This window comes from Athene noctua, chromosome 7 (assembly GCF_965140245.1).
Source record: "Athene noctua chromosome 7, bAthNoc1.hap1.1, whole genome shotgun sequence".
Lineage (NCBI taxonomy): Eukaryota > Metazoa > Chordata > Aves > Strigiformes > Strigidae > Athene > Athene noctua.
In genome coordinates this window covers 971,982-997,273 of record NC_134043.1, presented here as the reverse complement: position 1 = coordinate 997,273, position 25,292 = coordinate 971,982, and the positions used below count along the sequence as shown (strand labels likewise).

At 46.9% G+C, this 25,292-nt stretch overlaps 1 protein-coding gene across 1 annotated transcript in view; it reads left to right on the top strand.

Moving 5' to 3' along the window:
- The window catches only part of GPD2 (glycerol-3-phosphate dehydrogenase 2), a 61,332-nt gene continuing 36,040 nt past the window's right edge, over nt 1-25,292 (top strand). Inside the window, exons 1-5 of the mRNA XM_074911142.1 lie at nt 1-176; nt 12,155-12,262; nt 20,832-21,003; nt 23,902-24,026; nt 25,010-25,107. Coding sequence (XP_074767243.1) covers nt 12,161-12,262; nt 20,832-21,003; nt 23,902-24,026; nt 25,010-25,107 — 497 coding nt within the window. The 5' untranslated portion in view covers nt 1-176; nt 12,155-12,160. The remainder of the gene's footprint in view (nt 177-12,154; nt 12,263-20,831; nt 21,004-23,901; nt 24,027-25,009; nt 25,108-25,292) is intronic.

The following is a 25,292-nucleotide window of genomic DNA, read 5'->3' as shown; positions in this document are numbered from 1 at the left end:
GGGGGTTAAGGCGGAGCGGGGAGGCGGCTGGCGAGCCGCCGGAGGCGAGGCGTGCCGCGGCCGGAGGAGGAGGAGGCGGGCGGGCAGCCGGCCACGGCCCTCCCCCGGCTTCTCGTCCCGCCGGCCGGCCGGCGAGCAGCGCGCAAAGGGACGCGGGCCCGCTCGGGGCTCCGGCTGTAAGTGGCTTCGGGTGCTGGGGGGCCGGGAGCGGGGCGGGAGCCGTCCCCGCCGCGGGGGGCTGTGCCGGGAGGGTCCGGCGTGTGCTGCGCCCCGGGAGCACACGCGTGTTGGGACCCCGCGTGACGCTGGGGAGCTGCCTTTGTCGGGAACCCGCCACCAACGCGTCGGGACCGGCTCTCTCCTTCGCCAGGTCTTACTTTTGCCAAGTGCAGCAGCCGCTAACCCTACCGAGGGCTCCCGGCACGCTCCCCCCTGTTTTATTTAAACTTTGGGCTGGAAAGAACGGCCAGAAGATTGAGCGGGTGGCTGTTTTTCTGGAAGCAGGCAGCTGTCCCGTTTGTCTGCGCGTTGTCACCCAGCGCCGGGGCCGAGCGCCCCGAGAGTGGCCCCCAAACGCAGCCCTGGCGTCCCTGGCCATGGGCAGCCGCTGGCACATGTGTAGGCATCGATATGTGCCGAATAGGGGGGTCTGCAGAACTCTTTAACTGTGCTTTCTTTCTCAGATAGAGCTGGTAGAATACAGCGTCTCCTATTATTAAAAAAAAAGGTGGATTTCTGGGCAAAGAATAGCATAGCTGTAGTTACACTGAACTTTGGAAAACAGGAGCAGTTACTCCTCACTTGGGCTGAACTTACTCCTGGGACCATTTCTGGGTGAGAGCGTGTCAGGGTAACAAGTAAGTCCTAAACTTCTGTGAGTTCTTATCTCTTATACCCAATCACTTTAGTAAAGCCCCATTACTACAGAAAAAGATATAAATGCACGTGTATGTTTGTGTGGAGACCTTGAGTTTAAAGCAGCCAGATTTACTACCTGTTGAACTGAGCCTACTGTTTACTGTAAACTGGTAGTGAAAGCGAGCTCCTCTCCACCCACTGCGAGGAAGAGGGGACTCTCCCTTCTCCACCCTGAAGTAGTGGCACTTCTCTGCCCCGCTCCTTGCCACCCTCCCCAGTGTCTCTTTGCTGCCCTAACACTGACGTTGGCCTGAAGACTCTGAACTCTCTTTGTAAGATAATCTTCTGACCATGGATAGGAAGCAAGCTTGGAGACGCAGCTGTTGGGAGCGTGGCGTACCTTTAATTGCCGTTCCTCAGCCCTTTTTTCGCTTATTCGCAGGTACGGTTCCTCAGAAATGTTTAGTGGTGAGCAGCGGCTGACGATGAGCTTGTAAAGGCTCAATCTGATATTTCCAGGTCTTTAAGCGCTGATAGTGAAGGCAAATTCCAGTATTGGCTCTTCTGTAATAGCAATAAGCAGAATATTGCTAGTGTTGGACATTTACCGATTTTATTTTGTCTAACTTTGGATGAAAGTTTTGAGTAGGCATGAACATGCGTGAAAAATTATACACACGCCTCTAATTTATAGTCTTACTTTGTGTAGATATGGATATACTCTTCATTTTGCTTAATTATGTGTGTGCACATGTATGCACGCACAGGAGCACAGCAATAGTAACTTTGTGAGCTAGGCCCTTATTACATAATGTGGTGTTTTCTCTAGAGACCCATTTCTACCTGGTAATCTGTAAGAGAAATTTGGAAAGCTGGATGGATGTGGTAGGTTCAAAGGCCATTAATTCAAAGCAGTTTTCCAACGGAAGGCTTGTGCAGGTTCCTTTCTGCTACCGACTTTGTCTTCACACAAGTCTCTGCAGGCTTGAGCAAATATTTAAAAGAAATATGCTTTTTCCAGTCAGTTTGCATTTGTTACTTTCTTCTTTCACATGCAAATATCTCGATGGTTTCAAAACAAGGGTTTGCATTTGCAAGTAGCTCGGCTTACTTTTATCATACTGCTTGTTTACACGCTGGCAAACAGGACTTAGAGAATTATTTTACTTTTTTTGAAATATGTGGGCCTGTGCTGCACCCAAACCAGAGGCCTGGTAGTCTATCTGTATAATTTAATTAATCTGTATATCGCTTGGCCTTCCGGTTGTAGTTTGAGCTTGCATTTTTCCAGGGATTAGCTTCTTTATCATGGTGGGTGTGCCACGGAGGGGAGCTGGTGGGTGTGAGCCTCCAGCCTGGCCTCCAGAAGGGTGGATGGATATCTGGGCACGGGCCTGTCCCCGTCCTCGGTGGGCGCGCTCGGGAGGGGCTGTGGGAGACCAGCAGAAAGCTGGATAAAAAGGGAAATGAACACGCAAAAAAAATTCTGAAGCGGTTGGGGCAAAAGTGGGAAGATTCCCCTTTGGAGAAGGAAGGACTCGTGCGCTTCAGCTGCTTCACAGGCGATGGTGGGTCCAGACTGGAGCTCTTGGGAGCAGCTGGTGCGGAGCACCAGGACCACACTCTCAGCAAGAGCCGTTTTGCTTTAGGGGTCCCCTGCAGCTGTGCCTGTACAGCTCTTGCTAACGTAGATGTAGCCTATTTTTTCCAAAAAGAGTTACTTTTTATTAGGCAATGAGCATACAATTTGTAATGAGAACTCTTCTACAGTATCACGGTATTGCTTTTAGAAACAGTCTGTCCCTAAATAACTCTCTCTGAGCCCTGTTCCCAAGTGAACGTGGAGCTCTGCCTCAGAGGGGTTTCCAGATGAACCTGCCCCCAGTTAATGCTGATGGAACCTGGATTGTCGTTTCCTTGCTGGCTGGGTGCAAAGTCTTGGACGGTGCTGTTTTCACTTGGCACAGCATTTCTCAAACCAAGTGTTGATTCGGATTTCAAAATGATATTGAATGCGTGCCCCTCCTCTGGCATTCGATTTGCATGTGCTATCAGGTCTCAGTCTTTACCCTGGTATATAAACCAGGCTACTTCCTTGACACACCTAAGTAATCACCTCATTTATAGTTATTTTTCAAGCAGGTGCCTGTTTGTATATGCAGGTCTCTGTCCAGTCTTGTAATAAGTAAACCACCTTATTTTCTAACCCTCTCTTCTTTAGTGTTTGGGGTGGAGGGGAAAGAAAATTTGGGATATAGTTCAGTATTAGGATGAATTGATAGACTGTCTAATCACATACCTGCATTCACTATGAGGGGGATGAAGAATATCAGAAAAAAGGGTGAACAGCTATAAAATAACTTTATCTAACAAGGACATCTCTTTCTAAATGCAGTAATTGGTTTATTGTATTCATGAGTTTGTATTGTGTGTGTGGTGGGGTTTATGGCTGATATTAACCCCCACTAATACAGAGAGCAAGAATGACTTTGATCTATTTAAGCTAAAGACAACGTTGGCACAAGAACAAAAAAGTATGGAAATCATCCTGCGTACATTTAGTCAGTAATGAGGCCAGAGAGTAGGTTTGCCGCTCCTTGAATGGCAGATCCTGAAGTAATATTTCAGTAGGACAGGAGGGAATTTAAATACTTTTATGATAAAACTTCATAAATATATTATGATGTTTGTATGGTGGGAGAGCTCAAAATACTCATGATCTCAGTGTTTCTGTATTGCTGTTAGTTCCTGGGTACAGTGCTTGGGATCAGAGCCATCGTTGTCTGTAAGTATTGCCTCAGTCTGAGACATGCTGCTTTCTCTGGCAAGGCTATTACTATCTGAAATCCTAAGAAAGATTTACAAATCCAACTTTTCCCCTCATTATCTGTAAGGCATTTCTTCTGTAGGAGGGTAATGAACCAGAAGAAAAAGTGCTTAGGTTAAAAATACAAAGAGTGGAAAGAGAAGCCAAAAAAGTTCATTCCTTGTAGGATACAACTCAGAGCAGCTGGGCCGTCACCTACTGCTGGGTGGGGAGATATTGTGACCTGGGTACAGAAAACAAATCAAGTAGCTTGAAGCAGGGGACCAAAAGAAGGAATGAGGATAGTATGCCTATTTTTTTTTCTTTGTTTTTCCTTTATTTTTGTGCATGACAAGCGCTGCAACTACTCTTGGGCCTGATAGCTGGGCTAGTTGCCTGTACTGGAGTGTGGGAAGGATTTTCCCCGTACGGTAAACGGCTGCTTTGCTTCCACTGGGTGGTGCGGGCTGGCCTGCGGGGCTTTGGGGTTTTAAGTTCTGTGTACAGGAGCTTACAAATTAGTGGTGTGGTCCATGGCTGAAGGGGACTTGTAACCCAGTGAGCTGTCTAGATATTGCGGGTTATGTTTCTGTGCTTGGTGAGGTAGTTCTTGGGTAATTAATTTAATTAAAGTGCTGTAACTTGTGTTTAAGAACCTGAAGTAACCATGGGAGGCTTTAGGAGAGGATCTGGAAGGTGGACTCTGCCGGGATGTCGGCCGTGTCTCGTGCCCACTGGAGCTCTTTCTTGGCACATGGCTTCATTCCAGATACGGCTTTCAGTAACGACACGTGGAAGTCACGAGTGTGTGAGTCAGTGGCCCGGAGCTCTGCTGGTGAGGTCGATAACAGGCTTTGATTGCCCTTCACACGTGCTGCTTTGTTCTGCTGCTGGCCATCGCTGCGGGTTGGGTGATGAGGCGCGCAGGGCGGCCCAGGGGATCAGACCTGCGGTGGCCAAGGAGGGAGATGTGCCCTGACGGCCAGGAGTGCTCCAGGGGAAGCATCTTCAGTCCTGCATGGCTTGAGCTTTAATTGCTTGCCTTTGAGGTGCTTACTCAGTTAGTATGGTCTGACATCCAATGTACCGTAGCGTTGACCACCTCAGTCTTTTAGAAAGCAAATGAGAGAGAGCTGGGAGATGATCTTGTTAAGGGGGGGTGCTGATGGCATTGTTTTCTGATTACATCCTCTTTTTCTTGTTATTTGGCGACTTCCTGCATTGACACACCCTGCAAACTGCCAGTAACCCGCTCTCAGAATGAGTAGGGCTTTAAGTGCTTCAGCTTCCCACAGTGAGAGCCCTGACTGTGGCCTGTCTCACTGCTGTTCTGTATGCCATCACAGTGGCCACCTTTTTAGTCCTGCAAGAAGGATCAAAAACTGGATTAGAGGGAGCTCAGGAGAGCGACTTCAGCCGTTTGGGGAAGCAGAGGCGGCGCAAGACTCAACTCAGCCTGGAGGAACATTGGTCTGGGGCTTTCATCATCCAAAACTTACCTGAGAAACTTTTGGGAAGAATGAGAAGGATTGAATTAGACAGTGCTACTGTGCCAGTGGCAAGTTATGCAAACTGTAGTGGTGATGATTATAAGTTTTCTATTTTTAAGTCTTCCATTGAGTGACTCACTTTATTAGATGTGTTCGTTTAAAATGGAATGTGAAGCACCCAGATTCCATGGTAATGGCCTCGTAAAGCACACAGATATACAACATAACAGATTGGATTTCTTCTCTTAATTTAACAGGTTTTGCGTCTCATACACCATGTCTGATGGCAGCACACGGGGCGTCACACACTCCTATTGCTAAGCTCTACAGTTTGTATCCATCTGTCTCCTCACTTTTGCTAAAGTAGTCCTCTTTCTTTGATCTCTAACTCGCGGTTCTGCGTCTGAATTTTCCACCATTCTCCTTCCCTCCCTCTTCCCTCATTCCTCTCATTCTTTCCCTCAACTTTGGCCACACGCAGCTTAGACCCAGCCTGATACCTTCGTAATTAGAAAGTACTTGAGTACAGAAATGCCGGCGACTGCCGCGCTTCCTTGTCAGTCACCTGGCCCCCTCGGGTGGGAGTGGGTTACGCAACTCAAAGTAAGATCCAGCCAACAGTCTTTCAGCTACCTGGGCTGAGTGTTACGGGAAGGCAGGAGGGCGGGTCACTCCTAGGATTTATATCGGCCAAGGGGAACGGAGGGTGGCTGATGTTTGTCGCGTGGGGCACGCTCTTCAGAAGCAGCTGCTGAAGATGGGTGTTGAAATCACTTCTTGAAAAAACAGGATGTGAGTTGCGTTTCGTATGCTTTTTGGTTCCTAAATAGAGGGCTGACAGTGAAGCAGGAGAATCCTGCGTTTCAGTATTATTTGCTGAGGCAGAGCCCCTGCCTGTGGTGCAGGAGGTCCAGGGTCTGCTAGCTCGGCAGGTTCAGCCACACACCTTGCCGAGGAGGGGTGGCCGGCCACCAGCCTGGGCTCTGGAGCTGGAGCTTCCTGTGGAAGCGACTGTTGTGTGGTTGTTTACATCACCGTGAGTGCTGCTCCGAATTGCTGGTGAGGAAATGCCCCGCAGGAGGGAGCGGCTCCCGCTGCCATGACAGCTTGGATTAACTTCTTTAACTTCTGGAAACTGAAAGCATGAACTTGTCCTGATAAGTCTTTTGTGTTAGTTTCTGTTTCAGGTAGACTAGCTCTTTTTTTTAATTCTTTCCCCTTTGTGTTTCCCTTCAAGCTTGCTTCTTACCAGGAATTCTTTAATAGCTAGAAGTTTGAGCTGATGTCCCTACACTGGGAAGCGTTCCCTGCGGGTTAGTTAACCCTTGGCCAGATCCCGTGCTGTGCCGCCGGCTCCTCCTGTGCCAGCCAAGGGTTCCTTGTCCTAGAGACGACCACGGACTTCAGCCCACCCTGGCCTCAAGGGCCTGGGTCGAAAGGCTGCTGTTTAGGACCTGCATCAAAACTAAGAGTAAGGCTTAATGTGAGGGTTTACGGTGTCAGATGGCACTTACAGCATTAAAGCACTGTGTGAGCCATTTTTCAGGGTGACTCAAGATACTTGTGTTATGGAAAGATGACTTATTTCTGACTACATTGCTTCTCGTCCTGTCTGCTATTATGATTTTCATTAAAATAAAATTCTGTTTCCATCACAAGCCATTGATCTCAGCTTGGAAGAGAGTCAGGTTTTATTACTTACTTGGAAAAGATGAGGGATTTTTAAGTGTAGGCCCTTCCCTGTGTCCATAGCGCCCTGTTGTAACTATGCAGGCTGCATTCTTTCCCCTTTCATCCTCTCTGCTCTAGTTTATCCTGCTTGGTGCTGACAGTAGCCTTTAGCAGCCGTTCTGGGACAGAACTGGAGGAAAACTAGCCCAAGTGTATGCTCAGAGAGCCTCTAATTTCTCTTTGGTAGTGTTTACACCGGGCAGCCTTTAAGCTATCCTCCTGCCCAGAGGAGACCTCAGTGCGTGCCATGTCCTGCATGGAATGCAGTTCCTGTCGGAAAGGAGCATTTGGGCCAGGAGAAGATGGAACATGCCCTAGTCAGGCTCCACTGAGGGGTCTGGGGCAGCGCCTTGGCGTGGCACACGGCAGCCTGGCACCTATATACCGGGTCTGTTTGTCTGGGGCTCTGCCTCCCCGCAGAACCCTGAGCTCAATTCAGCCTAATCCAAATACATCTCCTCATACCTCACAGATGTGGGCTTCCGGGTTCCTGGGATGAAATTGAGATGTTGTAGGTGTAAAAGCATTGTCTGTAGGTTTCAGTGCCTGTCTAGCTTTGTGCTGGAGTGGCTTATGTTAAGCCATATTTTCCTTTCTGTCCCTGAATAAGCTTCTCTTACTGATGGCGAGCAAGATTTATGTGGCAATTTGAGCAGCTGGTCTCCCGGGAGTGTTCCTTTCTCCAGAGAATTGCATATAATCTGGCTATCGGCTCTGAGCAGAGCTAATGGCTCGCGTACCCGGCTGCTGGGCAAGCAGAGGGTAGCCCCTCACCGACAGCTGATGGCTGAGGCTCGAAATCCCTCCTGTACAGAGGGCACTGAGTCTGCGGGTTTCTTTGTTTTTTATGTTACCTGGTGTAATGAAAGTGGCAACATCGTCCTCTGTGACATCTCTAATTTCGCTTTGGTGTGGTTAGGACAGCTGCATGCCCCGCGAGAGGTCCCACTGCGGGAGTGCTCCCGAGCCCATGCGGCACTCCAGCCTGATCCTCCTCCCAGGTCATTGCCTTCGCCGCTTCTGAAGCGTTTTCTGCACCCTGCGGCGTCCAGCCTGGGATGTGGGTGCTCTCAGATCTCTCCTCCCCTCGTTGCTGACTCCGCGTGTAGGAGGCGGTGGGAGCGGGCAGCGGCTGCCCCTGCTCTCCCCGCTCCGTCCCCCGGTGCTTGGGCATCGGCGCGCTCGGGTGCTGCGGAGCTCTGTGGGCGTCGCCCTGCTTGCGCTGGGTTCTTCTTAAAGTTTCACTGGTAGAAATTTGAAGGTGGGAAAGGTTAGTATGCCAAAAGACAAAACAAATAGGCACCATTCTGAAAATTTTTGTATCTGATCCAGAACTTTCAAGAAACCAGTTTTGAGTTGAACTTTCATTTGATTTTGATAGTCGTTTGACTTCTGGAGCTTGGCTGTCCTTTATTTATACATATGAAGGAATATTTACTGTGTGCAGTTGGCAGCCGAGTTTGTTGGGTTCCTAATAGAGATTTTGTATCGGCAACTGTTAAATAAAAGCTGTTTGCTTGCCTTTCTAGTATTGTGTTAGAGCCGGTGACAGATGCTTCAAAGCTTTCTGGATCAAAGTAAGCATTGTGGGAGCACGGGGGCTTTTGTTGGTTTTGCTGTTTGTTTGTTTAAACGAATTCTCTTATCTGGAAGAAGTAGTGTTTATCCTAGTTAATGAAGGAGAACCCGCGGCATCCCGAGCGAGTTGCTGCCTCTCGCCCGTGGGAGCACGGCGCTGGGGTGGAGGCTCGGGGAAGGTGACAGGTTGCTGTCCCTGCCGGGAGGCACCGGGGAGCCGGTGGGCTCTGGGCTGGCTGTTAGCAGAGGCCTGTTGGGAGATGGAAACGCAGGAGATGCAGCGCTCTGAACATGAAGAGCAGGTGTAATATTAGTCATTATCTTATTTCCCAGCACTCGCCCAGTACAGCTTTTATCCCTATGTGACCATATTGATTTTTTTTTTTTAAACAAAAAAGTCATCAGAAGAATAGATATTTCAGACTACTGATAGATATTTCAGACTACTGAAAAATAACATCAGGCTATCCATGTAACTCAGAATTGTGGTGTTGAGTTTATTTCTCCTAATTACTTTCCTAAGTTTGTGCAGCATTGTTGTACAAACAACTTAGAAATCTGCTACACAGCTTTGGGGGGAATTATTGTGTTTGTTTCTTCATATATGCAGTGATAATTCTAGTGTGATTCACCGTGAGAGAAACTTTAGATTTAGGCTGATGCAGTAAGGGGTTTTTTAACCTGTAACTAGGTTATGTAAAACCCATAAAGAGGTCAAATAGCCACATTATTTCTTCAGTTTTAAAAACTTGGAGGCTTGGGGTTTTTTTAGAAGTATTGGTAACAGGCTTGTTAAAGAGGCCCAGCAGAACATGCAGTCCTAAGACTGTGATTGCCTTGTTTTAAAAAACAAAATAGATTCTTTCCAAAGCTGTCTGGGAAACTAGATTTTTTTAAGTAAACTGGTGTAGGCGATGATCCCTGAGGGTTTTAGTCAGCGGTGTGTACACCTCGTGCTGCTCTGACTGTGGTAGGCGTGTACCTGCTCTTCAAAGAGAAGTCTTGGGAAAGGCCTAAGAAGACCCGGGACAAGGAGCAAGGCTCAGTGTGCGCCTGGTTCTGCAGCCTGCCCTGCCATGGGCTGGGCTTACCCTGGGCGGGGGGAGCCTCGTTGTGCAGGGGAAGGTGCCGGGTGCTCACCACTGGGCTAGGAGCCCGTCGGCCTGCGCTTGCCGTTGGACACCAGCTGCTGAGCTGGGGCTCTCAGTTAGTTTGCTCATAGTTAATGAACTTGCGAAGAGTTTAGTTGAACAGGGATAAGCCAGGATTTGTGTTTCGGCTGCCACCCTTCCTCACTGAACTTGGTGTGACATTGAGAGGATACACTTCATTTGTTTTCTTCAAAGCCTCTATCTCTGCAGACGTGCAAGCCGGCTTGGTGGAAGATGCTAATTTGTTCTTTTTAAACTCCCGTGGATTCTAGAGCATATTGTGTTCCCAAAACAGGCACTTGCAAGGGTTTCATGCTCTTCCTTTACTGATGCGTAAGGTGTGTGAAACTACTTCAAGTCTGCCACCAGTTTGCTGTCTGAAAGATGAGTTATTATTCTAGGGACTTGAAGAAACCTGATGGCAGACGCGTGGAGTGCTTGGGTGGGGGGTGTGTGCGTTCACTACCACCATGTGCTTCGTGTGGCTGTAGACGGTATGTGAGCTGATGTTCATGGTCTTAGTTCTTCTATTTTGCAGGAGGCGATGAGTGTGGTGACGGCAGTGCAAGTTTCCCAGCTGCTGCTTTAATTCTTGTGCAGTACTGAATTTCACGTTGTCTTACTGTCGCCTGAGTATCCGTAGGCATCTTCAGGTATCTAGAAGCGATAATACAAAAGGTTGTCTTAACAGATTTAAGGTGGTGGGGTTTAGCTGATGGTTAGGTTTTACTTTTTATTTGGCTTGGGGGTTGGTGGGTAAACCTGCAGGCCATGTGCTTGCTGGCGGTCGTGCAGCCTCTTGCTGTTCCTGGCAGCAAGGTCCCAGACCCCTGACTCGGTGCTTACTCCCTGTTTCCGTGGAGGTGCCGTAGCTTCTGGGGCCAGGCCTCCACAGTAACTTCCCTTTCAGAAACTCCCTCGCTGTGGGAAGTTGCCTTTCCTTTTTATTCCTCCCTGTCATGGTATAAAGGAAACACGAAGTTGGACTTTTTTGAACCGAAGTATGAAGTAAATAGAAAATGGGATACTCTACGTAAGCACCAAGCAAGGCTGTTATGGTGGGAATCTTTAAGCATACACGCTGCTCTTCAGAAAGACTTGTGGGAAGCTCTGAGTCATGACCTTCTGTAAACAATCACTTGCATATAGTGCAGACGTACAACATCTGTACCTCAAATGGTAGTGGGATTTCCCCCCACGCTGAGCGTGGTGCAAGCAGAGTGCACAGGGAATGAAGTTAACATCTATACTCTCTTCTTCCTGGCTTGGCTTGTGTCTTAAACACGTTTGGTGCATGAAGGAAAAAGAACAGTTACGGTCACTGGAAGGACTGACGGGCGAAGGAGGATGAAATAGGTGTGGACGTACAGTAACGTACAGCGTTTCGTGTTTAACAGTGTTTATGAGGCGCCGTGCCGGAGCTGGGCCAGGGCCGGGGTGAGGGCCAAGCCCCCAAGCCAGGCTGTGGGTGAGGCTACCGGAGCCTCCCTCGGCCCAGCCCCGCGGCTCCTTGCTCCTGGCCCGGGGCCACTCCCGCCGCGTTGTGAGTCCGCTGGTGTTCCGGTGTTGGCACGGGCTTGTACACGTTGCCTGCTTCTGCTGTAAGCCTTAACGGTGCAAAATCTCTTGTGTGGGGAGTGCTGGGGCACCTGGGGCTGCGACAAAGATGTCTTCAGAGCCGGAGGGCTTGGGGCGCTGACGGGAGCCCTTCGGGTCTCTGTGTGGTGTTTCGAATGCGATGCGAGCTGCCGCGGTCCCGGGGAGATGGATTAGGTTGTGCCTGCTTAAGATTCAGGTCAGTTCCATGCAAATTTTTCATTCAGTATCTGAACACTGGGTCTTTTAAGAATTTGCCTGACCCACATAGGGCTACTTTTAAACCCTCTGTAGCTAGATGATAAAGTTCTGCACTTACTTCAGGCCACTCGATCTTGTCCAGTGCCTCTGCTGGTGCCTCTGGCTGAGGGACCTGTCTCCTGGCAGCAGCGAGTCGCTTCTCCACCATTCCCGGGTAGGACGAGCTTTGCTGGTGTGCAGCGAGCACAGGGACCGGCGTTCCAGGCTGGAAAGCAAGATGGAGTGTCGTTAGGGAAATGCGATTGTAGAAGTGGGATGGGAGGGTAGCTAAAGGTGATCTTGTCAAGCAGATCAGCTGTTCTGTTGTGGTGAGGATTTGGTGGCCATCTGGCTGACGACAGAGTGTTCTTTTGTGGCTTTTGCCACAGCGTTGTAAGCACTTGTCACTTACATGAGTGCTTAGAGTTTAAATGGGGGGGCTGTGTACATATCTACTTGTATATCTAAATACTCTTCTGTCGTTCAGCTTTCACAGCAAATACCAGAGCACTTTGGCTTGCCTCTGTCTAGACTTTGTTTAGAAATTATTAATATTGCAATGAAAATCACTAATTAATACATTGTGACCCCAAGTTTCAACTTGTCACAACATTGTTGTTAGTTTCTACAAATGGTCTGTTCTGTGTAGCCTAGATTCTAACATGGTAAAAGTGTCGATTAATTTTAATCTTCTTTTCTTACAGTAAAAAATGGCATTTCAGAAGGCAGTGAAAGGAACTGCTCTCATTGGAGGAGGTGCCATAGCAACAGTTTTTGGCCTCTCTCAATTTTCTCAGTATAGAAACAAACACGTAAGTATTAATTATGATTTCTGATAAAATATGAAACTTAAAATCTGTTTGAGCGTATGTTAGGCTTATACGAATAGTTTTGTTTGGGAAGGAATGCCAAGAGCCTCTCAGCTTGATTTGGTCGGCGCAAATCTGGAACGTGGCATTAAATGATGTTTCACTATTGTAGGTCTTCAACCAGTGGGGAAGTGTGATTCTTGTAAATCGTTTTTCATGTTTTAAGAAATGACCTTTGTCTATTACTAGGGATTTTACTTCATTGCAGGAGGAGCGGAAAGCACTGATTGAAGCAGAAGCACTAAGAAGAGTTTGGACGGTATTTTCAAACTTGCAAGCTTGACGTGAAACCACTAGCACAACCTCTGAAAATCTCAGCTTCAAAATGGCCATGGTGCCAGTTCTTGTTCTGATCAAAAAGCTGAAAACTGACAGTAGGATCTGTGCTGAAGGAGTCTGTGGCGAGGCTCAGGGTGTTTCTGGTGGGCACTGGCCTCTCTCGGCGTGGCTCAGCTTGGACACAGTGCGGTGCTTCTTCCAGGTGGTCAAGGCACGCAGGCAGGACACGCTCCCCGAGCAGCGAGGGGTGACGTTGGAGGCTTACTGTTAAATTAAAGTAGTGGTAGCAGAAAGAGGTGCAGTAGATTCCAGTGTCAGTTTGTGTATTGATTCTCACTGCTGCAGAAAATAGATCTCATTGGCGTGGCTGCTCCTCCGAGGTGAGCCAGAGTCACCTGCTCTTTAACTCGCTTCTCGGTGCAGAAGCCAAGGAGAAATTGGCAAAAGGAATGTGAGTTGTGGGCTGGTTTTAGGCAGAGCTGGTGTGAATCAACAACTACTCTTTGTCTTAAGCAAATAAATGCCCAAATGCCCATAATTTTAATGCTGTTGTGCTGTACGTCAGAGTTTTAGAAAATAACCACGTCTGGCCCTAGTAGACGTGTGTAAGGTCTGGTATTAAATGCAGGCTGAGGCTGGCACCTCGCGTTTGGCCAAAAATATTTGTGATCAGCATTCCGTAAAAGGGTTGAAGTAGGTGTAGTCAGAGCTCTGGCTGATTTTCTCTTAGTCTGGGTTTGGAAAATCTTACGCCCAAGGAGCTCCTTTGCGGTGGTACCAGTCTGAGCAGCTAGGTTAGCAGGTGCTCATTTTGCGTAGTGTTTTCTGCTTCTCACCTTAGAAATGTAATCAATCGGCTCTTTATCTAGACAAGCTGTTACTCTGTGAACTACTTTAGTTACCACACATTTACTATAAGTTGCCATTCAAATTGGGCAAACTGAAAATAGGAACAGAAGTGGTTCTTAATGGTCTAGTTGAAGGTAAAACAGTGGGTGATGGGAGACGGTCTGCGCTGAGCTCCGTGAAGGTGTGCATTACGTCTGAAGAAATGATAATGTGAATCTTCTGTCTGCTTCTGTGGGGAGGAGGAGCAGCAGCTGAGGTACTGGTGAAGCAAATGAGATGAGTCATTTCTGGGGAACCTAGCTGGAAAGTGGATAAGCCAGGATCCTTATGGCTTAAGAAAAAAATCTTGCAGAAAATAAAACCTAGCATTTAAAGTGAGCTTCCCATTGGGCTGCCTGTCTTGCACCTAGCTGATAATACTGTTTCTAACTCTCTCTGGAGTCTTTTTCACAGGATTTTACAATCTGGCCTCATTACTGTCAGAAATGGCAGCTTCAGATTTTAGGACTGTTAAATAAGAGAAGGAGTTGGAAAGGAAGAGGGATCTGGATAGCTCACTTGTTGTATATGCAGTATTCCAGAGTTCAGGGAACTCCTGTTTTTCAGGAAATGGATGGCTATTGGATGACCATTATGAATTTCCAGAGATGGATTAAAACCCAGAGTTTACAGAAGGTGATCATGGTGCTGAAATGAAAGAACCCCTTGTCCCGCAATTTCTAAACCTATTGTGTAGGATCGGTCTACAAAGGATCTGAAAATTGCCAGCATATGTGTAAGCAAATGGATCTGTCAAGTGAACAGCGTGTTGTTTCCATGTTGTACTCACTTGCACATTTCCCACGTGATGTCCCTTAAAGCTGCTGCCTTAAACACCTAATATAGGGCAGCAGGTGGAACATAACTGGAGGGATTGACACAAAGGAGGACAGTCCATTTGTCGTGTTGACATATCTAAGCTGTGGGCATGTCCCCCAGCCCAAGTGTCCTCTTTTTAATAATGCCTGCCAATCAAATATCTGCTAGGGCAAAGATCTTGTCTTCCTTTGCCAGAGAAGTATATTGCCCCAAGATGTGCACTAATTGGCTACACGCTGTAGGAAATCTGTTGTTATTTCAAGAACAGAATCCATCACATAATAAGACAGAAATAAAACGCTCAGTTTTTTACCCGTGTTTGTGTCGCTTCACACAGGGACGGGATGTCTGTGCTGTGGTGAGCAGCCTGGAACTGGGGGCACCCAGTCACGGAATAAAGACCTGGGCTGGCTGATAATCCTGAACACGCTGTCTGGGTGATCTGTCTGTCTTTGTTTTCCATGTTCTCTCCGCTGGTGTTCGGTGTTTCCGGGAAGCTTGCCTGTCCCGGGGAGTTCCAAGGGACACGCTGAAGGGTGGGGAAGATCTTGCCCTGCTGAATGGGCAGGAGGTCACTGGGATTTGTGAGTGCTTTGCCTTCTAAAAGGGGTGAGTGTTGGCAGTTCCCAATGTGGAAATTTAAGTGTCCTTGCTGGGCTTGAGGGTCGGGGCCTGACTGAGGAGAAGGCACAGTTAGCCTGGTTGTCTGGAACCAGCAGTAAAGTGTTCTCACCTTGGAAATAAAACACCCCACTGATTCAGGTCTGCTCCGGTTTTCAAGATTTTTATTCCAGTTTATTTTTCTGTACACGCACACGTGTGCTGACATTTGGAGCACGTTTCTGCAGCTGCAGTCGAGGCAATATAACCCGAGAATATATATCCACGTGTGGCATATGCGGCAGTACGAGGGGTTTGGTAAATTGTCCTCCTTGTGTGCTGGGTTTTTTGACAACACACGGTTCCTGCTGAGCAAAGGGAGGATGGGAACACGTGTTGACGTGACAGAGCGGTTGAGTTTAACTCATAAACTGATAGATGAATGTTGCACTTCTGTGTCTTTTATAGTAGCCTGATCAATGGATATTTGCTGAGTTAATAAACTTGGTTAGCTTAATGCTATGTGTAAGGGAATAAATAGGAATGACACTAATTCAAGCAAAACCTCTTCCAGTAAACACACAGGAGTGGGTTTTGGTGCTGAGGAACCATTACCCTCACGGAAGCAGGTGAAGCTTTCTCTGCAGCCTTCGTGACTTCAGCTGTGGAGGGCAAACACGTAAGGCTGGCGAGGGGGCTTTTGGCTAGATTAAAAAGAAAAACCCTTTTCCAGAGAAGAGGAGTCAGTTGGGGAGCTCTTGACAGCAGGTAGTGCTGAGGTCTGAAGGAGCTAGTCCCTCCTAGACAGTTTTTGGGTAAAGCGTAAGTGTGCATAGACTCTGACATTTTTTTTTTCAGTGCTACTGCTGTAAATGAATTTCATCTTCAACAACCCAGGAGCTGTTCAATCCATGTACGCTACGCTGACCACCAGTCATGAGCTCCTGAAAAGAACAATTGCATCCGAGATGAAGGTGGACCCCTCTGTGACATAAAATACACAGGCTCTGTACATAATGGATTGATTTGCCCTCAAATATTCGGGTGCCTGAATGGCAGCGGTGATACCACCAGCCTTCGCTAGCTGCCTCACTGGCGCTTCTAGCACTGACAGTGACAGAGAAATGGAAATACCAGTTTCTCGTGCTTCCTGTCAATGCTGACTGAATTTTCTTGCTTTTTGTGCCTTATTTGAATGCATCGAGGCAAGTGAGCTAGTACTAGATATGATGTGGGTGTTCTTTGATGTGCCAAGTTTGAATTGGAGACCCCGCATGATTTCCCACCCCCCTCCTCATCATTAAGGCAAAGAGCACTGCTTTGTTTTGGAGTTGTAAGAGATTCCCATCTTTTCCTCACTGTGCTCACCCAGCAATCCTTCCCTCCTGGTCTGTAAGTACCTTGTTGGTCAGTAGGAATTGTTCATCGGGGTGAATCTAGTAGAGTGTGATGATATGATAATGCATCGGGGCCTGCTTTTGGGTTTTTTTTAAATTACTTCCTCTTTTTTTTAATGAACAAGGATGATGAATTTGACTTTGCAAACCTACCTGGAGATTTACATTAGCAAATTAACAGGAATGCTTGCTTATGGATTACTAGATCACTTTATAACTTCATGATTAAATTCAAACTGCCAAACTAAATTTCTTCTCGCTAAGAGTGTAATCAAAACCATTCAAGGAACTCTTGCCTGAGAAATTGTAGATATAAACAGCAATTGCTTATTTCAGTAAACATACTTGTTCACTGCCAAACTAATCACGTTATTGCAGATGGAATCCCTGTATGCAGCTTTTCTTCACTCTCACATTTAATTGACAGCAAGATGAATCATATCTATATCAATTCCTAGTGCGCTAATCGCTTTGCTTATATTTCAGTGCTAATCTCCATGCTCTTGCTCTACCAGTGGCTATCTGCTTGGGAGGCTGCTCTGTGCTTTACTGTAAGCCATTTGTTGTACTTAATGGGTTTAAAAACCAAACAAAAAAATATAGTCAGACCCAAATGGTGCTAGTAGTTCTTGAACTCTGAATTTTGTTTTTCTCGCATCCCCTTGTTTTCCTGAAGTTAAGTTGTGCACTTTGAAAACGCTTGTTTTGCTGAAGAAGTCGTGTCTGGAACCAGTGCAAAACTCATTTTGAAACGGGGGATTTTTACTTTTTGAAAGTTTCAGGAAGTTGAGTATATGTAGCTGAACTTGGATCAACCAAAACACATGAAGACTAAGCCACGGGTGGTTTTGGTCTTCGCAGTTTCCTTCTCGTCACTGTTGTCTCCCAGTCCCAGGGTGGTGTTTGGGGGAGCCAGGAAATCAGCTGCCTGGCTGTGCTCCCTGCAACGCTGCGGCACTACAACCCTGTTTAATGCAGCAGCTTGCCCGGGAGACGCCGGAGGCTGTGCAGGAGGCCAGGCAGTAACGCTTCCTACGCAGCCCAGAAACCTGCAGCGTTGTTGCAGTTTTCAGGTATTCAAGGAAGAAAAAAACCTTTCCTGTGCTGCTTCGGGTCCCCTGTCGGGAGGGGAGGCTGTGCAGAGCCGCTGCTGGGGGGTCCCAGCAGAGCCCTGCAGGAGCACGGGGCAGGAGGGTGGTCTTCACAGCCGTGGAGGAAGGAGTGAAGGCAGGGATGGCCGGATCCTCCCAGCAACCCCCTCCTCGTGTCCCTGGGAAAACATGTTCTGGAGCCGCATCAGTGCGCATGCTTCAGGGATGTCGAAGTCTCTGCCGTGTTTTGGGGGATGTCAAAGTTTTGAGCGCTGCTAGAGGCGAGTAGGCTGGGGAGAGAGTGGGGCAAGAGGCAAAAGTCAGTGGGCATGTCCGGAATTCGTTGGTCAGAAGAATAATGTGGAAGCGAATTTCTTTGCAGTGCCAACCTCTGCCCAGGTTGTAAACCCCTGTGAGTGGGGGGGGCCGGGGCCTAGGAGGTTCATCAGGATTCACCTAGCTGTTGTCTGTCTGCGTCTCCAAACTCCTTCAGCTCCCGGGGCTGGCAGCGCCTCTGCCTCTATTTGAGGCTTCGGTGGGTTTAAACAAGCTTCTAATTAGGAGACCTTTTGTTACTCTGCGTTTGCAGTTGGTGACTAAGCCTGGGCCACAGTTGGTCAAGTGCTTAATGTGGGCGCTCACGCGGGTGAGACCGTGCCCAGGCACTTGCTGGGCTGGGGGGACCCCAGCGGACACCACGAGTGCTGTGTTTGGGAAAAATCAGTGGTATGACCATAGCCTGGGTCATGATTTGCCAAACTGGCTGGTTTAAATCTTAATTTTATTTCCGGGAAGGTAAAAATCCTTAATATAAAGTGTCCAACTTTCCTTATTGACTGAATTGTAGCACACGTGCAGTGAAGGAGGTTGCTGAGTAATTTGCATGAGCTACTTGCATCTATATTATCCATGATTACAGGATGAACTTGATCATTAGTTATCTTTTGAATGTGCGCTTCCTTTAGATCTGGCTACTAGTTATTAGATTTTATTTCCAGTTGTATAGCAGTGATGGGGACAGTGAGAAATAATATTGCTGAAGAATGAGCAAATAATTTGGAACAAAAATATTGAGGTTGCATGCACCATATAATCTGAGTTCAGGCTTCTCGTGCATGGCTGGTTTGGCTGTTAATTTACAGTGGACACGTGGCAAGAACAGCTTTTACCTTTAAGTCAGGTGCCTGCTTGCAGAGCTCTGTGGCAGCCAGCGAGTTGCTCGCCGGAGAGGAACTGCACAGGTTGGGTGGCGGCGCACGGAAACCCTTTTGGGCAAGCGGCCGACTCACCTTGTGTCAGCCAAGCTGTTTTCGTGTGGCAGGTGTCTATTCCCTCCCCGGGATGCCAAGAACAGTGGTTAAGCTCCTAAAACCTGGAGGTGGCTTATATTAGCAGAGAGATTTTTCTAGGAGTGTCTGGGAAATTCAGGATGTGGGGTGAGCAGGGACAGAGCACGGGGCAGGGGATGGGTGCCTCGTGGCGGTGAGTTTGCAGCAGGATGGGGCTTGTCAGGAACCCTTTTGGGGGCAACTGTAATCCTGGGTTAACAGTGCAGTAAGCACTGAAGTTACACGAATAACAGAACGACTTACCGTATTCAGTTTATTCAAGGAACATTTGGAAATACAAACTTAAATGAGAGCGCTCCCTTGCACATTGTAAGGGTAGACAGATTGTTTCAGATGGTAGTAAGAAAGTAGTTATTTGTATTTTGTCACTCGAATTTGTATTAGTTTACTCTTTCCTGTCTAGACCTGGACACAAGCTTATATCAGTTAAGACATCAGTTAAGATGGCCATTTGGACTAAAGATAGGACCATCTTCAGACCTTAGACCGTAGAGTTTAAACAGGTTTTTCTTGTGTTGAAACTGTTTATGATTTTCAGGATAAGTCTTAAAATGTTAATTCTTAATTTCCTGTCTGTTTACTTTGATCCATTCTGAATTGGCCAATTAGTTCTTCTGGTCTGGGTAGCGTAGGCGTTTGTTTTCACGTACATATTTCAAATCGGTAGTGGTTGAGGCAGTTCCTTTTGGAAGCGCTAGGTTCTAATAAAAGCACTCCTCAATCAGGCAAAGTTCAGGGCACCAACATCTGGTTATTTCTGAAGACCTGGCTCAAGTGATGTTCTCAAGGCCGTGGGGGGGGTCTGCTGCCCCGCTGGGACGTGCTGCGGGTGTTCTGGCGTGGTGGCCACACCTCGACGCCCCTTCTTACGTGGTGAACACGGTGCTTTGTCTGCCGGGCACACGTACACAGGGGTGACTACTCTGTTGGGGAACACGTGGGTCCTTCGGGCCTCAAAAACCAGTGGTGAGAGAAATTCACTGTCTAGTTTTGTGCAGAGCGAGGGACAGTGGTGAATGAAGCAAACTTGGGGGGAAAAGAGCTGGAACAAAAAGCTGGAGCTGAAAGCAAAGAGAAAGCAAGTGTGACTTCTGTGATCTTGCACCCTCTTTAACTGTCTGAATCCCTGTGATACCTGCCTGCAGCCCATTGTGGATAAAACGCAGTGAGTGTGAACCCCCAGCGATGGTGCCTGTGACACACGTGATGAAGTATATGACCAGCAATATGGTTTGGGGATTCCAGTGACTGTGAAAGTTTTCAGAATTCAGTTTAAATTCACGTTAACCAGTTTCTGAAGGCTCTCTTCTGTTAAAACAACACTGAAACCATGGTCTGTGTGGGTTGACTGAGCAAGCACATCAGCCTTTCTCACCACGGTCACTAGATGGGGAGTGGCAGTGGCTCGTGGAATACCGGGCAGAGTACTGGGGAGGCCCTCAGACCTTTCCAGTAGAATCTGAACGTGTCTGGGAACTGCCACATGGTGAAGTTTTGTCACTTTAAAGAAAAGCCGTCTTTTAGCATGCTGTAGGATATAGATTGCTTTGCTTAGAGGGTTTTCAAAAGGATGTGGAAATAGTGTTTCTTTTAGTATACTATATTTGACAGTAAACCACATCATCTCATGAACCTGATCAAATTTGAGCCTAGATTAATGCCACTGTACGAGTAATCAATTTTAACATACGAAATATACATTCATCTTTAAGTCCTTTGCTTTGATGGATTTTTTGGTAGAGAGTTGAGAGCCTAACCATGTGTCTGTTTATTAAAATACTTCCCGAGCCTCCTGTGACATCTGACATAGCGGAAGACTATTCCTAGAAATAATTAATGTAAGTAGTAGCACTTGAGTACAGCATTATATTGAAGTAGGCAAGGTGAAGTAAATGTGTGCTCTTTATGGTTTTAGTACTGTTTGTTGCTCCATGCTGTTTTAATACAATATTACTGTTATTAAATATAGGCAAAGTGATTGGGAGTCTTTGCGTTAACCTGTGTGGTTATAGAAGATGCTGTGATTTGGGGGTGTGTGTGTGTGGACGCAACAAATACAGATCCTCTGTGTTGTTTTTAATCTTTGTAGGGTACCTTTGTGCATGTTCAAGCTGCAGAAGCTGTGACTGTTCCAATAAAGAACCATTTTCCCACAAGAGAACAACAGATTTTGGCACTGCAAACCACGGGTGAATTTGATGTCCTTGTTATAGGCGGAGGAGCAACAGGATGTGGCTGTGCTTTAGATGCAGTCACTAGAGGTAAGACTTGAAAATTTAATTGTGTTCTTGGATTACATGGTTTAGAATAAATCTATCAGATTGGCTTTGCAGAAGTACTTGAAGATGGAGACGGTGCACTCTGCATGCCTGGTTATAAAACTTTGTTCTTGGAAGCGAAAATGAACGTGGAGAAGAGGTGGTTGTTTCGGCAGAGCCTTCCTTGTCTGGGTGCTTGTGTGCTGTTGTCTGACAGAAACCTTTTTGCTGGATGCTCACTCTCTGTTGCTGCTCACTAGTGGGTTTGTTTATAGTCACATTTCACTTGTCCGTGCAGGAGAACATCTGCAGCAGAAGGAAGACAAGACTTGCGCAGCACTTTTAGCAAATGCTTTGAAAGGGCCAAACGTGAATTCTAGACGAGGCATCGTGGGTCTCCAGCTCTTGTCTCTTACATCGTGAGGTATCTGCAGCCTCAGCCACGTGCTGGAGCTGCTCGGGACACGGCAGGTCTGGGGAGGTCTGTTTGCATTTCCAGTGAGAGGTACCGGCGCCCGTCACTCAGAGGGTGCACGTGGTAGATCTGTGCTCCCATCTCCCCTCTTTTGGGGGATGAGCTGAGTAACTGGTTTAAGAAGCTACTAGAAGCAGCAGAACTGATGTTAGCTTTACACGTAGCCTTAACTTGGGGAAAACTCAAGGTGAAATGAGTCTAGCTAATGCTTTTTACCTGGCTTCTGCCCGAGTACAGGACGTGTGTGGTGATAGTCAGCTGTTGCCCAGTAGCTCGTGCAGGCCATCAGCCCTGTGAAAAGCTCTGTTCAGGGGCTGAAAAAGCAGGGCACTAATGCCCAGGGTCTGCGTCACCCACCTCGCACAGCAACTTTGAAACTGGGCAGCAGGTTCTAATCGAATTTGACAGGTTTCAAAGAGAATAGGTCGTTTTACAAGTTTAATGACAGCAGATCTTCAACTACAGAGAGGAGAATGCATGGGTACTGTTTCTGCAGAAGAGGCTGTAGCATCAGCTCTTGTTCTATTAAAATACTATATTCCCCCAGAATATCATCTTTTTGTCCAAAAAGCTGTGTAAAAGATTTCTAAGAAAAGCTTGTCTTGCAATGTTTTATTTTCAGTACCATCAGCCAATGAGAGAGAGAACCAACCTTCTGTGGCTCCTGTGTGCATAGACCTAGTTTCTGGTTTTGGACCTAAAATGGAAAAAAAAAAAATTTATAGTGTAAAACATAATAGATAGCCATGAAGTTCTTCATGTTCTTTAACCTGTAGATATACCTCAGAAATAAGATGCAAACCTGACTCCAGGAGTGTTTGGTAGTTTGATAATTTTGAAGTAGATTAAGCAGTAAGGTCTGCACTGTTGGGAGATACAAACTCAGATGTGGTTGTTACTTATTTTCATGTGTTGATGTGCTGTTAAATACATTTTGTTGGGATCTTTTCACTTCTGCCTCTGCCATATTGTGGTAGAAAATGCAGTTGTAAAGCATACAGAAATTATTATAGTTAATCTGTGTTTGTCCTTTTGCTAGATATTCTGATTATATCAGTAGATTTCTGAAGTGTGAAATATTCCTAGGCATTTGGTTAATGAATTGTGTATTGTTGCTGTTCATTCATGGAACTTGCTCTTGTATTATGTTTGCTTCGCTTAACAACAAATTCTGCTTTTCATGTCTTTGATGTATCTTCACCAAATTATTTCTGATTGTATCCATTAATCTTCAGTCACATTTGACAAAAATAAATTACTCTGATCTTTGGAAGCTACCAGTCATAATTAGATTATTTTTAAGGACATAAAAGTTTTGGGAGACCAGCAGACGCTCAGAGGGACGTTCACCAGGCAGTAGCATGCAGCACCCCTCGGAGAGGGCGAGGGCAGGGACAGCTCCTGGGGCAGGCGGTGCTCTGCTCCATGGGTGTGCGTTGCCATGCTGTTGCTGTCGGTTTGGTAGCGTTGTTGCTGAATTTCATTCACTCTTTTCCTTGCCTGCCTAACTTTAAAATTCAGCCAGCCCGGAGGGGGGCCGTGAGCTAACTTCTGTAAGGCAGGTTGTCCTTCCACAGAGGTTTTAAGTGAAAGGTTGCCGCGTCCTTGCCGTGTGGGCAGCACGGGGTACGCGGTTTCCACGTGCAGCAGCGTGCCTTCACCCCCGGAGAGCTTTTTCCCATCCTCCAGGGTGACTGGGAACACAACTTGTGCAAAAGATGTGCCAGCCCCGTTCCAAGCATTTGGTAGAACAAGTGCTGTCAGGTTTGGCTGTAAAGCCCTTTGTGTTCTGGCTCTGGGTGACCATCCGCGAGCCAGGTGCTTCTCCCTCCTTGTGCTGGTCAGACGGTGCCGGGACACATGTGGGCGCGCTCTCACGTCAGCTTTTTTCTGAAATACTTAGTAACGTCTCACAACGACTGCTCTGTGTGTGTGTGTGGTTCTCTGGTGAGCTCTGCCCCAGGGTGCCCGTGGCTGGCTCTGCCCTGGCTTTGGGCACCCTTTAAGCAGACGCCGATGCCAGCTGGCTGCCTCTGGAACGCTTTTCAGGCTGTCCGTGGGATAGGTTCAGAGCACTCTGCTGCAAAGGGTTAAAAGTAGTCATGAAAATACTCTGTTCCTGCTGTGAATACGAACTATCATTTGCTTGAGGGAGCATGGCCCCTATAATGTACTGTAATGCCTTTCTATTGTGAAATATCCAGGTTTTAATGTGCTTCTGTTTAAGTTCTGTTTTGACTTTTCCCTTAGGAAGGAGGCTAAAATTTTTCATTACAATATAGACAGTGCACTACACTTTGAATACAAATTTATCCATGTACAGAGTAATTTTTCTTGTGATTGTCTCTACCCTAGAGAAGTGTCTTTAATGAATTACATACAAATTGTGTAATTTAAGAAGTTAATTTCGTTTTCTGGTAACACAGGACTAAAAACAGCCCTTCTAGAAAGAGATGATTTCTCATCAGGGACCAGCAGCAGGAGTACTAAATTGATCCATGGTGGAGTGAGATATCTTCAGAAGGCCATCATGAAGTTGGATTTTGAGCAGGTAATTGTTTATGCTGGTTGTTAAGCAAAAATTGCTAGTAGACACTTCCCCTATCCCAATTATATCCAAGTCTCCTTTTTATTTTTTCAGTACTTGACAGTTGTATTCCACAGCCACTGCACACAGAAAGTGTCCTCTCCAGTGGAGCTTTCCAGACTAGCAGAATTGCTTCTGCTGCCTTTTGCTAAATTCTTTTATGGGCAATCTAATGACTGTCTGTGTAATTAGGGGAAGGCAGGCAGAGGCAGGGCTGGCTTCAGAATAAAAAGAACTTCCTGCCTGTCATGATCAGAATTTGGGGGAGTGAGGGGTCATCCTGTTTATTCTGAAATGGGGAAAGAAAAGAGGGTAAATGAGTGATTATATATAAATGCTTTTATGTATTCTTGTGTTGGTGGAAGCATGATATTCTTGTTTTGAGAAATTGATTTGTCTTCTCATTGAAACCTCTCTAACTTTTGAAGTGTGTTTTAATGGTTATAATACCGCTTCAGAAGCGGTGACTTCTCAGGGAAAAATATATAAAACATGCAGTTACCCAGCTCTAGAGATGAATCTTTTTTGCCAAAGAACAACTTCATCTTGATTCATATTGATTGATTTGGAGAAGAACACTGCTGCATTTGCAGCTCAGAGTTAGTGTGGGATTTAGTCGTGGGAAGTGGCACAGAAGCTGCACTGTGGGATGAGTTCTGACCCCCCTTAAGTGCCCATAGTCAGGAGTAACACACCTGGCTGTGCTTTAGGCTCAGATCAAAAAAATGCTCACCTGATCTGCCAAGACACCAAAATGAAACTAGTGAAATTATGTTTTCTTGGGAAACATTTTCCTTAACCGTTGAATTTTTCAGCAAATCTCTGCATGTTTGAAAGAACAGTAAAAATTATGCAAAGTATTTGCTCTGATAAACTGTTTCTTATTAAACGTCACACACGGAGACAGAATTGAGTGTGGGATTCACGTGCTCGCTTCTATTTTTCAGTACAAGATGGTGAAAGAAGCACTCGAGGAGCGCGCAAATCTGCTTGAAATTGCTCCTCACCTCTCAGCTCCTCTGCCGATAATGCTCCCTGTTTACAAGTAAGCTCTGCTAGAACACCTCCCCTCACCACTGCTTTCGACAAGCAGGCCGTTTCCCCGGAGAAGGTTCCAGGTGCCTCCTTCCAAGCTTGTCTTTAAACCTGTCAGGAGTGTGGTCCTGCAGGCGGTGAGATGTTGCCTGGTGTGGAAGCAGGGCGTTAGGGATGCTGGAGCTCTAAGAACAG